Source organism: Bactrocera latifrons, unplaced genomic scaffold (assembly GCF_001853355.1).
Source record: "Bactrocera latifrons isolate USDA-ARS-PBARC rearing strain unplaced genomic scaffold, ASM185335v1 scaffold_840, whole genome shotgun sequence".
Lineage (NCBI taxonomy): Eukaryota > Metazoa > Arthropoda > Insecta > Diptera > Tephritidae > Bactrocera > Bactrocera latifrons.
Window position 1 is genome coordinate 15910 of NW_017537535.1, and position 19069 is coordinate 34978.

Sequence of the window (19069 nt, forward strand, 5' to 3'; positions counted from 1 at the left end):
AGGAAATCAACCTTTGGGAATAAGAGACCTTCCGACCTTCTCAAAGCAACAAACAGCGATAACATCAGTGCCATTAATAAATTTCTTAAACTGTGTAACATCAAAGACATATAACACCACATACAACTAAATAACCTTACTAAATATTTTCTTTTCACCATAATCTTAGTATTAAGAGCCGAAGGCCCTGGTAGCCAGTGCTGATTCTTACAATTGGATTAATTATTTATAATTAGCCATGAAAGTTGTTTACGGCCAATAACCCGTTTCCTTAATTCAAAAATTCGAATCGACATTTTATTTCTTTAGAGCAATCCCATTTTTCATTGATCTGACAACCAAGGTACTTGAAATTTTTAACTCTTTCGTTGGACATATTATTAATCATGAAGTGTGTGTCATTGTATATGTTTTTCCCATTAATAGTCATGTACTTCGTCTTGTTTATGATAATGCGTAGGCCACATTCGTCACTACGTAAGTTAACTCGGTTTACAAGTTCAAGCTATCGGCTACAAGGGTAGTGTCATATGCATAGCGTATATTATTGATGAAAATACCATTCACTTTCACACCTTGATCGATACTGGTAATGATTCTTGAACTATTACTTCCGAATATATGTTAAATAGCGATGGTGACAGAATGTACATCCTTATCTTACACCTATTGAAACGGATATTTCGTCGGTTATATCACCATTGATGCTTATATGGGCAGTTTGTTGCCACTATATATTTCTTATGCAACGAATCTCCTTGTCATCTATTCCCATAATGAAATTTCCATAAGTTTATCGTGTTTAATGGTGTCGAAAAGTTTCTTGTGATCAATAAAGCATAAAAGTACATCTTTTTGGACATCTTTACAGTTTTGAACCAAAACTTGTATACAGAACAAGCCAAATTGCGTCTTTCCTATTCACATTTCCTATGTATTCTGGCGTGAATAACTTTTAGAAATATTTTGAGAGCATGTGACATTAGACTAATTAGTCTGTATTCACAGCAATGTTTCGCTTTATTTTTCTTAGGTAGTGGTATGAATGTTGATTTCAAGCAGTCTTTTAGATATTAGCCATTGTCAAAACGTGAATAAAATAGCTGTACTAAAATAGTCATATATTTATCAATTATTAACTTTAAAATTTCAGCTAGAACCTCATCCGGACCTGTTGCTTTGTAATTTTTCATTCATTGTATAGCTCTCTCCATATCGACTTTCGTAATATTTATAATTGCCAGTTGACCTGTGGTGGAGATGAAGGTTCTGGTTCAATCCACTCTTCTTCTTCTTAATTGGCGTAGACACCGCTTACGCGATTATAGTCGAGTTAACTACAGCGCGCCGGTCGTTTCTTATTTTCGCTACATGGCGCCAATTGGATATTCCAAGCATAGCCAGGTCCTTCTCCACCTAGTCCGTCCAACGGAATGGAGATCTTTCTCTTCCTCTGCTTCCCCCGGCGGGTACAGCGTCGAATAATTTCAGAGCTGGAGTATTTGCGTCCATTCGGACAACATGACCTAGCCAGCGTAGCCTTAGTCGCCGAACTATGTCAATGTCGTCATATATCTCATACAGCTCATCGTTCCATCGAATGCGAATGTAGATATAAATATCTACGACTTCAAATTTATGAATATCAACAGTGACGTGAAAGCCTAGTCGCGAGTGGGACGACTGTGTGTTTGATGACAGGAGATATTTCATCTTTCACTCGCTCACGGCCAAACCCATTTGTTTCGCTTCCTTGTCCAGTCTGCAGAAAGCAGAACTAACGGCGCGGGTGTTGAAACCGATGATATCAATATGCCAGCAGCTGTACACTCTTATAGAAGATGTACCTTCTCTATTTAGTTCTGTAGCTCTAATTATTTTCTCCAGAAGCAGGTTGAAAAAGTCGCACGATAAGGAGTCGCCTTGTCTGAAACCTCGTTTGGTATCGAACGGCTCGGAGAGGTCCTTCCCGATTCTGACGGAGCTTTTGGTGTTGCTCAACGTCAATTTCCACAGCCGTATTAGTTTTCTGGGAATTTCAAATTCAGACATCGCGGCATAAACGAGGGCTCCTGTATGGCAGTCTGCTCCATAGTCAATGATTGGGGATTCGGGGTTGCCTTATCCTGGCGTTGTGTGTTCACTGCCATTCAGCAGGCTGGAGAAGTGTTCCCTCCATAATTTAAGTATACTTTGGGCATCGGTGACTAAATGGCCTTTGGGGGTTCTACAAGAGTATGTTTCTGGGTTGAAACCTTCTGTTTGCCGCCGCATTTTTTCGTAGAATTTTCGAGCATTATCCGTGTCGGCCAGCTTATCAACCTCTTCATACTAACGCATTTCGGACTCTTTCTTTTTCTGGCTGCAAATGCGTCCCTCTTCAGCTCTCGGTATCTATCCTGTCCCGCACGGGTTGTGGTCGATCGTAACTTTGCGAGGTAGGCAGCCTGTTTTCTTTCCTCTGCGACACGGCACTCTTCGTCGTACCAGCTGTTCTTTTGCCCTTTCCGGAACCAATGGTTTCGGTTGCAGCTATACGTAAGGAGTTTGAAATGCCTTCCCACAGTTCCCTTATACCGAGTTGTTGACGAGTGCTCTCAGAGATTAAGAGTGCAAGCCGAGTAGAAAATCCTTCGGCTGTCTGTTGTGAATGCAGTTTCTCGCCGTCGAACCTTCCTTGTCTTTGTTTATGTGCGTCGTTTGCTGCACAGAGGGGGGTGCGAATTTGGCTGAAACAAGAAAGTGTTCCGAGTCGATGTTAAAACGGAGCGCAGTCACTTCTAAAATACTGGAGACGTGTCTTCCGTCTATAACAACAGGATCGATCTGGTTGGTGGTTTTCCGATCCGGCGATAGCCAGGTAGCTTAATGAGTTTTCTTATACTGGAATCTAGTACTACAGATAACCATATTTCGGGCCCTGGCGAAGTCGATAAGCCTGAACCCGGCGGTGGCGGGGCCGCTTTCATAACTGCGCTCTAAGCGCTCATAAAAGCCATCTTTGGTCACATCGCTCTTCTCTTCCGTCAAGGCGTACTCGGCGACGGAGTCTGTCTACCACCACGAATGCCACACCAAACTTGCATTCCTTTATATGGCCACTGTAGTAAATGCCACAATAATCTACTCGTCTCTGTCCTTCTCTCGTCCATCGCATTTCGTGGATGGGAGCCCTTATTTTCACGAGGACATCAAGCAGCTGGGCAGCGGCACCTTCCCAATTAAGGGACCGGACATTCCAGGTGCATGTCCTCTTTTCGTAGTCCTTATTTCGTTTGCCATGGTCGTCATCAAAAGGGGGTCTCTCATCCGAGGCTCGTTGTTTTTTTAATTGGTATGCTTTTTTACATGGCTGGTCCCAAACCCATCGCAATACCCTGCGGAGGGGATGTTTCGACTTCTCACTTTAGCTCGCCTTCAATGGATATCCTTAGGTTACCCAAAGGACACTTGGTCAAAGACCGGAAGTCGTGAGCTGCTTGATGCTATTATTCGAAAAAACGTTTTCAATACATATCTTCCATATATATATTTTTTTTCATATATGTCAAATACCACCTCATTGTTTTCATATATAAGCATTGAAGGCGGATTTTTACGATGAATACCTGCGGATACTTTCAATTCTCTGTGTAAATGGAAGGCATCATTTCAAAATTGTAATCTTTCAATTTTTTGGTATTCATTGTTCATCCAATTCCATCTTTTTTATTTTTCTATTCAGCTGTCGATACATCTCAGTGTTTTTATTTTTATATTCTCGGCTTTTACTTCTTAGTTTTAATATGTCATCCAGATATTTTTATTAGTTTCTTTCTTTTCGATTTCAAGGGAGTTTTTTTTTGCTGTAGTACAAATTATCTCTTTTAAGTCGCTCCATATACATAATATATATTATTTCTTCATTAATTTCACTCCTTCGTCTGTCAACTTATAAATATTTAGCTTAATTTTAGACCTACATATGTAATTACGGCTAGCCTAATACGCAATTTGTCAGTAGCGAGTTATGATCCGAAGCTACATTCGCTCCTGGATATGTATTTGCCATTTTTATTGGGGAAGAGAAGCGATTATTTATCAGAAGGTAAGCTACTTTATTTCTGATGTTATTACCAGAGGCGTCCGATGGATATTTCCATGTATAACGTCGCTTGGGAGGGTGGCTAAATAATGTGTTCGAAACTATTAGTTTGTGTTCTTGACGGTTCATTTCTTTCACCTAAGCCATATTGGCCTACAACTCCTTCGACTTTTTCTCTCCTTCACTCTTTTGCATAAAAATCACATGAATTATACTTATTTCATATGGTTCTGATAATCGCATAAGTTTGTCTAGTCCATCTTTGAAAGTTTCTATTTCGTCATCACTTTTCTCGGCCGTTGGAGTATAGACTTGAATAATATTCATATTCAGTGGTTTTGCAAATAACTTTAAAATCATTGATCTATCAGATTTTGGCACAAATGCGATGATTTTTAGTTTGGTTGCCAGAAAAAAGAATTTTGTATTTAAGGAAATAAATTGTCCACAATCACTTATGCCAAGTATATCGATGTCTAATTTTTCCAATTTCTAAAATCGTATTGGCTAGTTGTCCAGGCTCGTATAAACCTCTTGTATTCCGTGTTCCGATTTTTAACGTTTTTTTAACCTCCAGGGATTCTTAGCACCCTCGATTTGCCGGACACTGAGGGCCACTGTCTTGGGTGTACTATCAATATGATATGCTGGGAAATATACTCAGTGGATTCCCCTTGCCTTCTGAAGGGTTTACTGTTTTCGATCCTTACTCATTTATATAGCGAACCACTTGATATAAGTTCAGACGTAGTTCCGCGCGTTCCACTTGTAGCAGTGCACACGAGCAGAGGTGCCGGTTCACATTTTACTGATATTAGAACTAAGATACCCTTTCTTGCTAGCTCATCAGTTTTACAGTTGCCTGCGATTCCACTGTGGCGTGGAATACATACTAATCTTATCACACAGTGACTCGATGCTATTAATAACAAGGTTAGGTACTCCTTAATCAGTCCTGAACGCACGACTAGTGGACTCAAGGCTATGTTATCAAAATGGATAGTCAGTTCTTTGGACAATGCGTTCTCCGGGCAGAGAAAAGACCGCCAGTGTTTGAAGAACCTTCCGTTGAATTTTCTTTATGCGTGAGCACCCGATCATTTTTCACGGTCGTTTGACTATCTAATTTTGACACACCCACCGCATCTCAAACCTGAGCGCTATCAGCTTTGACATCCAGTGCAAGGATCTTGGGGACCGCCTTTTAATAAAGTTTTCGTGGGTAGTGACGGGTTGCAACCAAACTCGATAGGTAGAGCATAGCAGAAAATCCACTTCTTGAAATGTTCGAAACAAAATTTGTCAAGAAACTAATCGGCCTACCCACCAGAAAATTAACACAACTTGTAGATTTAGATACAGGTCACTGCAAGCTGCGGAGTTATCTGCACTAATTGGGGTAGTACTCCACGAATCTCGCAAGACAAATTTCAATCTATCAAATCTTTGTACATACAAATCTGTAAGTATAGTTATGTGCCTTGACAATTTTATCTCCAATGAATAAGTGAATATACATACTAATATCTATATCAGTCTTAATATCAATATCTCCTGTATCTATTTTATATAAATTCCTATTAAATGTACTTTTTTATATTTACTAGCTGTCGCGGCAATTGCTATTGTTTCTCATCTCAAGTATCTTTCATTTCAACCACCTATGGTGTGGTGCTGAGGCTGAATCAATAAAATACAGTCATGGACCATTAGTATCGTCACCAAAAGTACGGTCGCTAGAGTATGGCACGCCGACGAAAGTAGCTGCTAGTTCACCGGGAGTGTTTGAGGAGCATGATAATAACGCTGACTTCGGAACGACTGCAAATAATGTGGCCTCATCTACAGCTGCTGCCCTCGAGAGTCCGACAGACACCGGTGGTGAAATAGTCGTGCCAAAAACTTTTCCATTGAGTGCACAAGAACCAACCTGCGAACAGTTACGTGCGATGTGGATGTAAGTATGACCACACTAAACGACTTTTACGACAGTAAAACAGATATCTATGTATGCATAAATTACAGTATATACAACACAATTATCGTTTCATATTTGCAGTTTTTCCAAGAGACAATCTCGAGCCGCAGAAATTACAAACGAAATACCAACCTATCGGGACCCGTTTGCCTACAATGTCTGGGAACCATATTATTCAACTACCCGCAACATGGGAGGAGGGTAATATAATTTTAAAATTGCGATGTAAACAAGACATAACTCTTATGCAACCTGTAACTTGAGCAAAAACTGAGATATCTTAATAAAACGTGGTACATATGTTTCTTGGCATCATAATACGGTTGGTATTACAGACGGGCGTAATCGGACCACTGCCCTGCCAACAAATCGCAACTAAGAGAAAAGTTATAAAGTGCCATAACCAAACACCAATATAAGATAAAGAACTAAATATACCAAACACATAAGAATTTACACTCGAGATGATGTATGAAGGCTCAATAGAAGCCGGGGCTCCGCGAACTTTAAGGTAAAATCACATATCTCGGGACCCGTTCGACCGATTTAAACCAAATTTGGTACTTCTCTTCACATCCCCATATAAGAGTTCGAAAATAGGCGAAATCGGCATACAAATAATATAACGGCATAAAACTTTGCATGATTGATGCCTTTAGAGTTATGAATATGAACTGTCCAAATCCAACAAAAACTGTTCAATCCCCTAGATACCGAATACTTGGCACCAGTATTGCCTTTTAACAAATATGGGTCAATGTGCGAGATATAGTATACTTGAAATTCAGGGATAATTCTTACCCGACAGTGATATGTTTGTCAAAAATCTGTTGAATCGGCTCAATACTTCCCTTAGCTCCCATACCTCTAATAAAACGCTTTTCGAACTTTCAGCTGGCTTTATACCACTTATATGAACCTAAGTATATAGGTATGTATATTAAAATGAAAGAACGTATTTTACTCATAAAAGTGTATCGTTGTGCACAAAAGGGATAAAATCGGGTGAAAACTTGACATATCCCCCATAAATAAACATATAACATCAGAGTGGCTTTAATCCATAAGATTGGTGATGGGATGTGAGGTACTTTAATGAACCTCAGGGAACATTTTGTTAGTATGTTGGATGTTAATAGTCTGTAATATTGGCAAAAATAAATTAAATCGAGTCGATACCACCTCCAACTACCGAGTACTACATAAAAATAACATAATCTTTTTCGTCTTTTTAACAAACCGAACCGTCGAATATGTCGGTCAGTGTATATATCTATATATAATATATATATGTATATAGTTGCTTAGATTCCGATTCTCTGGTTGAAGTTTTGCACCTTTGGGTATTTCCTTGGCTTTGATTCTTGCAAATTATACCCAAACTTAGAGATACCCTTTCTAGAGAGAAATAACCTCAACCCATTTGGGGAATTTTTCCTTGTGGAGGCTGAATTTACCGACTGCTGTGCCAAAGATACCTTCTTTGTCCACCCTGACGTTAAAGTCGCCAAGCACGATTTTGACATCGTGGCGGAGGCAGCTCTTATAAGTAAGATTCAAGTGCGTGGGCCCAGATCAGCGATATGTTTAAGAACTTCGCTTTGATGGGGATTGTGGCTAGACGTTCATCCACCGGGGTGAATGACAGTACTCGGCGACTTACTCGCCTCAGTCCTTGTCTGGATCATCACATTTCTTCGACGGCTGTGATGTCAGCCACCAACCAGCTGGGCAGCGTCACCTTTCCAAATAAGGGATCGGACATTCCAGGTGCATTCCCTCAAATCGTAATCCTTAGTTCGTTTGCCATGGTCGTCATCAAAAGGGAAAGTCATAAAATCCAAATAAACTCAACTGTTAAATACCACAAACTGTGATTTATATTCGCTTTCGTTATAAAGGGTTAATTTAAAATCCCTGGGCCTATCATAGTAAAACACATTTGTTTGAAAAAATCAATTTTTATTGAACATAGTGCCCGTCAACTGTCATAGACTAATTGAAGCGACCCTCCAACTTTTCGATATCATTTTTGCAGTACGATGTGCCCCGTATGCGCCCGAAAATAAAAATGATGGAAAAAGCTAAGACTATCGAGGACAATACTTATTTCGAATAATTCATTTGTAACAAATCCTTCCCTACAAAAAAATTACATTTTCACTAATAAAAAACAGCGAGAAATTATTTGCGTACCTATTAAGTCGATGTCATTTCGTATATGTACACTAAAGTAATAAATGAAAACATGATTACTAATATAACCTGACAACAATAATAAAAGAAAAATACTCTTAATGCGCTGAAAAATGGTTAACATGCGAACAATTGGGTACCAAGCATGTTAGGCTGTTTTAAGCGTAATAACAGTGCTTTTATTTTATTATATTTTTGTGGTCAGGTTGTATTGGTTGTTATATCTAACTTTTTAGTTCGATGTGATTTAAAAGCATGCCTTTTTTAGCCTCCTAAACCATATATATTATTTAGCCACAGGTGACTTTTCACTTTCTTAAAGGATTAATTGCAGCAAATTTGTAATTAAAATTATAGCACGGAAAGTTAATACTTTTAGCTACATAGTTACAGTGCCATTTTTTTTTTTTTTTTTGCTTTAAATTTTTTTTATAGTATCTATCAAACGGTTAATTTTTTTGTCAGTGCCGTTCAATTTCAGTATCACTGTAAAAAGTTATGACCGTACAAACATGACTGCGAAGCTAATAAAAGATTTTTAAAATGAATCAAGTGTACTGGGATTCAATTATTTTGTGCGAAGTTTATAATCTAATTTAAACAATTTTTGGGCATAAGATCATATACTTTAAGAGTACTACTTGTGCAAAGTTTTATAACGTTGTATTTAATGCTGTTTCATTTGTATACTGGCAGCGAAAGAATCAGGTGGAATTTGTCCGCTTTCACAACGTGTGATAAGAATTGTTCACTTTTCACATCTTCTCCTGTAACGCTCATCCCCACCATTTGTAGTTTTCAACTTAGCCGTTATATGGGAAGTGGGCGTGATTATTATCCGATTTTACCAATTTTCCCACGAAATTGTATGAATAGAAACTAAAGATACTTCTTCCGAGTTTGTTTGGTAAGTTTTGGCGGTTTGGAAAGCATATGCATTAAACCAATTTGAGGGCGGGATTACGCTCACTTAAAAAAAAGATCCCCTGCAGCAATTTACAGGTTTATATGTTTTCATTTAATGGCGTTTTTAAGGGTCTGATTATTTCCATCTACAACATCGACCTCTCTTTGGTGCCAAGCATATGGCAAATTTCATCAAGATATCTACATTTTTACTCAAGTCATCGCTTTCACAAACAAAAAATACCCACATATGTATATGCATACATACAGGTGAAGCTGCTAAAATCCTTGCAAAAACAAGGAAGACAGTACTGATTACTAAAATCATATTTAAATTTCAGAAATTTGTAAAAAAATACATTCTGAAACCTAATTACTTATCTAATGCAATTATTACCTATAGAATTACCGGGGTAGAAAATAGCGCGCCAGCCCTTTCCTGTTTTCGCAAGGTGGCGCCAACTGGAGATTCTTAGAGAAGCCAGGTCCTTCTCCACCTGGTCCTTCCAACGGGTTGTAGGTCTTCCTTTGCTTTTTCCGGCGGGTATTGTGTCACATACTTTCAGAGCTGAAGTGTTTTCGTCCATTCGGATAACACGACCTAGCCAGCGTAGCCGCTGTCTTTTAATTCGCTGAACTATGTCAAAGTCGTCATATATCTCGTACAGCTCACCGTTCCATCGAATGCGATATTCGCCGTGGCCAACGCGCAAAGGACCATAAATCTTTCGCAGAACTTTCCTCTCGAAAACTCGCTTTGTCGACTCATCAGTTGTTGTCATCGTCCAAGCCTCTGCACCATATAGCAGGACGGGAATAATAAGAGACTTACAGAGTTTGGTTTTTATTCGTCGAGAGAGGACTTTGCTTCTCAACAGCCTACTTAGTCCGAAGTAGCACCTGTTGGCAAGAATTATTCTGCTTTGGATTTCGAAGCTGTCAATATTGTTGCTGTTAATGCTGGTTCCAAGATAGACGAAATTATCTACAACTTCGAAGCTATGACTGTCAACAGTGACGTGAGTGCCAAGTCGCGAGTGCGACGACTGTTTGTTTGATGACAGGAGATATTTCGTCTTGCTCTCGTTGACTACCAGACCCAGCTGCTTTGCACCCTTACCCAGGTTGGAGAAAGCAAGACTAACGGCAACGGTATTGAGGCCAATGATATCAATATCATCAGCATACGCCAGCAGCTGTATACCCTTATAAAAGATTGTACCTTCTCGGTTTAGTTCTGCATCTCGATTATTTTCTCCAAAATGAGGTTGAAGAAGTCAAACGAAAGGGAGTCTACTTGTACGAAACTTCGTTTGGTATCGAACGGCTCGATCAACCCGATCACGACGCAACTTTTGATGTTGCTCAACTTCAGTTTACACAGCCGTATTAGTTTTGCGGGGACTCCAAATTCAGACATCGCGGCATATAAGCAGCTCCTTTACGTGCCGTCAAAAGCAGCTTCGAAATCGACGAAGAGGTGGTGTGTGTCGATTATCTTTTCAGTAACCTTTTCCAAGATTTGACACATGGTGACAAGGTCCAATCAGTTTGTTGACGGTGGGCTTTACCCTTTCACACAATACGCTCTGTAGAACCTTATAAGCGATGCATAGGAGGCTTATGCCACGGTAGTTGCCGCAAATTGTGGAACCTCCCGTTTTGTAAATTGAGCAGAGCACAATTAAATTCCGAAATAATCGTTGGGCATGCTTTCGTCCGAATAAAATTTAAAAGGAAACTGATGCATGCTCCTTATCTGTTTTTCGCCGTCGTTTTTTGAATAGCTCGGCCGGTAATCCATCGGTCCCCGCCGCTTTGCTGTTCTTCAAACGGGCGATGGAAGATCTTTTCGATCGATTGGAGGATCGGGTTAGCCATCCCTTGGCGTTTTGCTTTCACTACTATTCAGTAGGCTTGAGAAGTGTTCCCTCCATATTTTTAGTATGTTCTGAGCATCGGTTATTAAATCACCTCTGGGGGTTCTATACGGGTTTGATCCGGTTAGCAAATCTTCTTTTAGTCGCCGAATTTTTTGTTGAGTTTTCGAGCATTACCACTGCTGGCCAGCTTGTCAAACTCTTCAGACACACGCATTGTGTTCTCTTTTATTTCTGCCTGAAAATGCGTATTGATTCCCTCTTCAACTTTCGGTATCTATCCCTTCCCGCCTGTGTTGTGGTTGATCGTAACGTTGCGAGGTAGGCAGTCTGTTTCTCTCCGTCGGCGACATGGCACTCCTCGTCGTAGCAGCTGTTCTTTTGCAAATTCCGAAAATCAATGGTTGCGGTTGCAGCTGTACGTAAGGAGTTTGAAATGCTGTTCCACAGTTCCCTTATACGGAGTTGTTGATGAGTGCTCTCCGAGAGCAGGAGTGCATGCCGAGTAGAAAATCGTGTGCGGAGTGATTGCAGCTTATCGACGTCAAACCTTGACGTGCGTGTTTTGCTGCACATAGGCGGGTACGAATCTTACCTGCAGCTAGATATTGGTCCGAGTCGATTTTAGGATCTCGAAGCGTTCGCTCGTCTAGAACATTGGAAACTTCTGTAAGCCGGGTAGATTTAAGGTTTTTCTATGCCTTACTAGAACTACAGGTATCTATTTTTCGGGACCCGGCGATGTCGACATCGTGGCGGGGCAGCTGTCACAGGTGCGCTCCAAACGCGCGTATAAGGGCTTGGGCGCAAATCAGCGACATGTTGAAGAACTTCGCTTTGATGCGGATTGTGGACAGACGTTCATCCACCGGGGTGAATGACAGTACTCGGCGACGGAGTCTCTCTCCCACCATGGATCCCACACCGAATTTGCACTCCCTTAAATGGTCACTGTAGTGACCAGAAACGATTCTTTTACATATGGCTCAAGCAGCTCACGACTTCCGGTCTTTGACCAAGTATACTCTGTGTAGTATAAGAGCATCCGTTTGAAGGCAAGCTAAAGTGAGACGGCGAAAAATTTCCTACACAGGGTCGTGCGCTGGGTTTGGAGCCCGCCACGTAAAAAACAACCAATGAAAGAGAGTAAAGGCCTCCGATGAGTGACCCCCCTTTTGATGACGACCATGGAAAATGCACTAAAGATAATGATTTAAGGGCATGTACCTGAAATGTCCGGTGCCTTAATTGGGAAGGTGTCGCTGCCCAGCTGGTTGATGTCCTCGTGAAAATAAAGGCTGACATCACCGCCGTCCAAGAAATGCGATGGACGGGACAAGGACAGAGACTAGAAGGACCTTGTGACATTTATTTGTGTTAATAGTTAGAAATAAATAAAACATAAAATGTTCAGTAAAAACAGAAAACGGTTGGTACATATAATTATTATGTTGTGAAAATGCCCGCAATCGAACTATAACCACGCCTACTGTCCATACATCAAAATTTTAAATATCAAATGATTATTTCACTTTACAATGTATAAAACCTTGCGTAAGCAATACCTTTAACATATTCTATATTACGTATGCAAATTGGATCGGAACAAGCATCAGATGACTTCATACCAAAAATATAGTTTAATCTGTGAGATATATTAGGCCTATTTTATTTGACCAGCGCGTTAATTTATCAGCTTAAATTGTAAGAAAGACTTARCAAACATATTGGCTTATCGGAAGCTGTATTAGCTTATGTATTGAACTATATGGAACTATATTTCTTTTACAACATTTTGATTTTTACAAAAAAAATCAGATGACTTCATACCAAAAATATAGTTTAATCTGTGAGATATATTAGGCCTATTTTATTTGACCAGCGCGTTAATTTATCAGCTTAAATTGTAAGAAAGACTTAGCAAACATATTGGCTTATCGGAAGCTGTATTAGCTTATGTATTGAACTATATGGAACTATATTTCTTTTACAACATTTTGATTTTTACAAAAAAAAATTCGTTGACAATCCGGATAAACATTAATTTGACAGATGAAAATGTAAACAAACCAAAATAAATTGTTGTGGAAATACTAGATGGAAAACTGAAAAAAGATCTGGTAAGTATTGAAATAAAATTAAGCCAAAATTAAAGCATTCTTTGTTGTGAACTTTTTGATAATGTCTTCTCAGCTTCAATCATTGAAGAGGATAATATAGTTTTAAATACATTGGATTATATTCCGTGAGGTGGCTACACCAAGTGCTTCAACGGAGAATTCTGAAGATGAACAGCCGGAGCTTCCAAAATATTTTTAATTCACATATACGATTGAAAACTCTGCAGATTAGGATTTCTAATTCCATTTTCGTTTAGAAGAAAGCCAAAATAAAAAAAATTATCTACATGTGTGTAAGGTCTAAAAGGAATGTAATTTCGTACGCTCTTTTTAGTGTTACGAAATCTACATGATGATTTTTGTTACGTGGATTATATCTATTTTATCATAATTGTAGAGTTCTTAAAATATCAGGATTTTATAGAAAAATGGGAAACAATATGGACATTTTATTTTCAAATTCTATCTTCGCTTTCGTAAACTGTATGTATGTAATACCGGTGTTCAAGGATTATGGCTCGCTAACACATAATCAAATTAGTATCAACAAAACACATTTTTCTGAAAGAATTGTAGTAGAAAATGCTTTTGCATTTATTAGCAAACGATGTTATCACTATTGACCATGAAATTGAAAGTGTTGAACGGGAGCCAAATACAGAGTGGGAGAGAGATGATCGCCGTAATCAGTTGTTTAGGCAACAATTAAATGATATAAGCTTCTTTTATCCTTCGAACACATATATATATGAATGTAGATATATGTACGTGTATACATACACTATTTAGGACTATACCAGTATTTTACCTTGTATATTTGTATTTTCTTTACCTGCCTTATGAACACACGTACATAAAAATTAATAAAAGATATATTTTAGTTATAAAATCAACTATTCTCTTTTATTTATTGTCAAAGCATTTTTGGGAAGTTTAACTTTTTTTCTAGCTTTAGCTTTTTTTGTTCAATTTCATTTTATTCACTTCGTTTTTTCGTGAATTCTCCTATCAAGTTTTTATATTTTACCCATTGAATTTCTGCGATTCTTCGGCATTCTCCTCTTTACCAACACTTTTTTTTTCCTTGCACTCCTATTTACGAGATGGAAAAGCAATGATGCATTTGAAAATGGTCGCATAGTTGCTGACTTTGCCTGAATGTACTTGGCACGTCGTCTGGATAGCGAAGAACGAACAGAAATTTGCTAATTAAATAGAAGAAAATAGAAGAAAAATTAATTTTAATTTACCATATAAGTATTTCGGTAAAGGCATCTTAAGGGTCTGTTCCGTAATTAATTGTGTGGTTGTTGGACACCAAGCAACTCACGCCGAAAATTTCGTCCTTTTCGTTTATATACGGCAATGTGCGAGCATGACTGAGGCTGACTTATATACTTTGGACAAAGCCCAACACGGTCCTACTGCTTAAATGCTATAACTAGAGGAAGGACGAGCTTCTGCATTCTAGAAAAAAAGCCATATCAAAAGATTTTGAAAGATATAATTTTCCAACGGTTTACGGTTCTTTTGCTGGTAGTAAATATATATACATTTGTACATATGCATAGTATAATAATAAATGTTTACAAATTTAAAAGTTCAAACTTACGTTTCTCGCAAATTACCAACACAATTCGAAAATATTTATTTTTTTAAAAAAAGTAATTATTTATTGAATATGCTTACATAACTTAAGCCTATCGATCAGTTTTAGAATATTAATAACTAATGCTTTAGTCTATTAATAGCGATGGACAGGGTATTAAGATAATTTTGCAGCTTCGGTATTTGTCACTTCTGTGTTTACAGTGGTATTTCAAGATCTCTATAGGGCAAATCAGAATGTGGTGCAAATGGTCTTGTATCCTTGCAGTTTCAAACTTGTGAACATATTTTTGCCTTTACACTAACAAAATGTACAGGGATGCACCTGGTACGACTCTGCAAAGAAAAAATACTAAAACGTCATTGTATGGGTTAGAATACTAGTTTGCAAATTGTCAGCTGTTCTCAAAAAAAAACAACATTGCCGTAAAAGAATCAAAATGAGTAAAACGTGTAAAAAAAAAGAAAAAACGCCAAAGAAAAAATGGAAAGCAAGTGAAATCAAAAATATATTGGACTTTTTGCAGGATGTTTCAGAAGTAGAGGTAATTGCAAAGATAATTTTTTTTCTGTGAGCATTTACTGGCAGTTTTTATCCAAACGCACTTCGTGGTCACTGCAATACATTTTAACCCGTTCATTGCTCATTTCTTTTACAATAATTTTATTATTTATAGGTACCGACAGCACAATTTTTTTATAAAAATATAATAGAAATAACCGGCATAGACGCCACCTGGGAGCTGATTCGGCCTCTTTTAAAAAAGCAAGCGATTGTCGAAAACATTAAAAGCAGGCCTTCCCGAGTCCGATGCCGGATGTTGAAGGTAAGTGTAAATGAATGTGAAGAAATTTGTCAAATGTTTATGTTTCAGGCAAAGTGCTGCAGATGTGCTCTCATTTTAATAACTCCATGTTATTTTTTGGGCAAAACGTACAACTGCTTTGCTTTTTGAAATGATCGATACTGTCAACAAAAAAATAAAGCCAATGTAAGTGAAACTCCACAAAAATCCAAAGATTTCGCCGAAAAAATATGAAACTAGGTTAAAAAATCATCTGCTTCAAATCTGGCAGTTAGCTTTCAATCTTGATATAAAAAGGAAATTAAGTCCTTCAAAGTCAGCGGTGAATTCTGAAAAGATTCAAGGCGGCACACTAGTTAAGAATAAACCTGAAGTTTTAAATGGCAACAGATTTGCCTTACTAAGCAATGGTTCAGAGGATGATGCGAAGAGTATCATCATAATCGTGAATGCCAAACCACCTCCAATATATTTGCGCGAGCGTAGCAGTAATGCTCTTGTTGCTAAGTGAAACTGTAGGTACTAATAATCTTCATAAAGTGCTTTTGAAAAAACCACATAAAAGGAACTGCCAAGAATATGGGCATACCCAACCATATTGCACTCTACGCGGTGTTTGAGTGGTGTGGGGTGATTTACATCCCACTTCTAAATGCATCCTTAGGAAATACGATTTAAATAAAAAATGCAGCGATTGCGGAAGAAATCACACTGCTAACTACAGTGATCGTCCTGTATATAAAGATTTGAAATCGAAATTGTCACAGGGCATTCAAGCACGTCGTAACCAAATGTTACAAACACTCCGTAATAAATTATAGCAACCTCAGAAAAAATTAAAATTTTATTAACTCTAACAATAATAATACGCAAGGAAGCCACGCACATGTAGTTAAAGGCAACACTGTACAAATGCAACTGCCGCAAAATCCTCTAAATGGAGGTATTGAAACGCCAAAGAAACCCAATAAACTAGTTGGTTTTACAAAGATCACTAACTATGAAAAACTTGTAAATGAGAAAAGGCAACTCTGAAACTGTGACGAAACTGTGTCCAAATTCTATAAATCTCTTTGGAAAGTTCGAAAGTTCGAAAGTCTTTCAAGCCACCAGTACATTCCAACATGCCTCTAAGACAGTTTAATGGTAATTGGTTACGTAGTGATGAAGAAAAGGCAAATTGCTTTGCAAATTACCTAGAAAAGGTATTTCAACCCAATTATCCAAAGAACAATTTTAAGTTGCCAACCTTGCCCAATACCGCTAACGAGTCACTTGTGTCTATAGGGACTTCTACTTCTGATATTACTAGAATCATAAAGGAGCTAAATCCGAAAAAGGTATCAGGACACAATAATATTACTCCAAAAATGATAATTGAGTTACCAAATATTGCTCTAAAAGGAGCTATCCTTGCTCTTTAATGCAATTCGTGGTTTCAGATACTATCCAGTTTCGTACCTGGTAAAGACCTAAAAGGCCATTAAATTTCCTGATCACTCCTTTCCTCCACGAAAATAATACAATACTAACGCACCAACTCGGTTTTCGTGCTAAACATGGCACTGCAGAGCAAGTAAATAAAATTACAAACGAAATCAGGAAAGGATCCGAGCACAGAGTACTGTTCAGCTATTTTTCTAGATGTTCGAAAGGTCTGTCATAAAGGTATTTTATGGAAACTTAAAAGGGTCTTACCATACGAATTACATAAAACTTTAAAAACAAGATATTTACTATTAAAGTCGCAGACTTCGTATCAGAAGAAAGAGTAATAAGGGCTGGTGTTCCCTCAGGGTAGCATATTGGGCCCGACTATGTGCATAATATATACAGCAAAGACTCCAACAGCTATTAACGTATTGACATCCATTTTCTCGGATGACTCAGTTCTAGTAACCCGTAATAAATTCCCCATCAGAGCATCAAGAGTTTTAGAGCAGCACTTAACTTTTGTCGAAGAATGGCTAGCCAACTGGCGTATAAATATTAATGACCATAAATGCATACATATTATATTACATTCTCGCTAAGACCAGAAACGTGTCGGACAGTTAAAATGTTTTAGTTCCCACAGCGAATGAAGTAACTTTTCTTGGGATTCACCTGGATCGAAGGCTTTTACGTGGCGAAAACATATAACGAGTAAAATAACTTGCATGAAGTTAAGAGCGGCAAATTTAAATTGGCTTTTAAACAAAAATTCTTAACTTAGGCTAGACAACAAAGTCCTCTTATACAATGCAATCATAAAACCGATTTAGATGTATGCCATTCCACTGTTGGGTACGGTTCTAAACTTCGCGAACATCCAAACTCATTGGCGAATGCCTTGGTGAATTTATGCAATTAAACACGATTAAAAAGAAGTGATCTACCAGCCGTCAACGTTCTACCAAAAAAGCTCAACCACATTCTTCAGCTTTTTTAGTTTTAAATAGATTTCAGATTTGCATACTTAAATAAAGAAAAATTAAAAAAAAAATTTTGGTTACTTTCCAAACCCAGCAAAATTAACTGATTAAAATTAAATTGGAATGGGAAAAAGAGAAATTGCGCTTTGTTGGATTCCTCACTGTATTGATCTCCATCTACTCTTAACATTTGGCGGAATCGGTCTTCGTCTAGTGTTGTCAAAATATTATTGCGCCAAACGTCTGGCTTGGGTATTGTGCAGTAAAATTCTTGACGACATTCCATAACAACAGATAAATTCCATCTAAAACTGCATCTACTTTCAATTTCTAGAAGTAAATTGTTATATTTTGAAATTCCTCATAAAAATATTTCTTAACTTCAACGTCTATAATTTCTTCAGCAATTACATTTCTCTAAAAATTTTTCGGCATATTTAGATTGGAAATGTTAAAATTTCAATTTCTTCTTTACCAGTCAGTTTTGAATTAATGGTTTGAAACAAGTTTTGCAAAGAAAGTCCAAAAAGACGTTCACTTAAGCTGGTAAATATTATATTTGCAATTGCAAGTATATTCTCGTAACGTTTTGATTGGAATCATTAGGGGGATTACTCAAAATGAAAAAATCCTATACCGAAATATGCAAGGCAAATAGAGCACCCCTTGAAAAATCTAGTGTTATATGAACAGCTGGTTTGGTCAATTTATTGTGAATGACTATTGTGAATTGGCGCACATTCTGTATTCATTCTTAACAAAAAACTTTAACAAATCTTTATAATTTAAGTAGAAACCCTATTGTATTTTATGAACACTATGAAGGATTTTATGGTCCAAGCATAGGTTTAAACTTTTACCCAATAATCAATTTAAGCTGGCGCTTCTAAGTTTGAGTCATTCATTTATTTAAGCAGTTACTACGGTGTTTAATTTCAGTGATGAGCATGGTTCCTTTTTTAGAATAAATTTGGCGTACTTTTGCTCATTCACTTTAATGCACCAGTTAGGACTGTAGCTATTCCGCATGTTCTGGTTGGTTTGTTATGAAGGTAAAAGTAAGCCACAATATCTGGC

At 37.9% G+C, this 19069-nt stretch overlaps 1 protein-coding gene across 1 annotated transcript in view; it reads left to right on the forward strand.

Annotated features, from left to right (window-relative positions):
* The window catches only part of LOC108977136 (GATA zinc finger domain-containing protein 4), a gene marked incomplete at its 3' end in the record, with an annotated part of 59550 nt that overhangs the window by 12652 nt on the left and 27829 nt on the right, over positions 1-19069 (forward strand). The window contains exons 3-4 of the mRNA XM_018946705.1: positions 5692-6041; positions 6144-6263. Of these exons, the coding sequence (XP_018802250.1) occupies positions 5692-6041; positions 6144-6263 (470 nt within the window). The remainder of the gene's footprint in view (positions 1-5691; positions 6042-6143; positions 6264-19069) is intronic.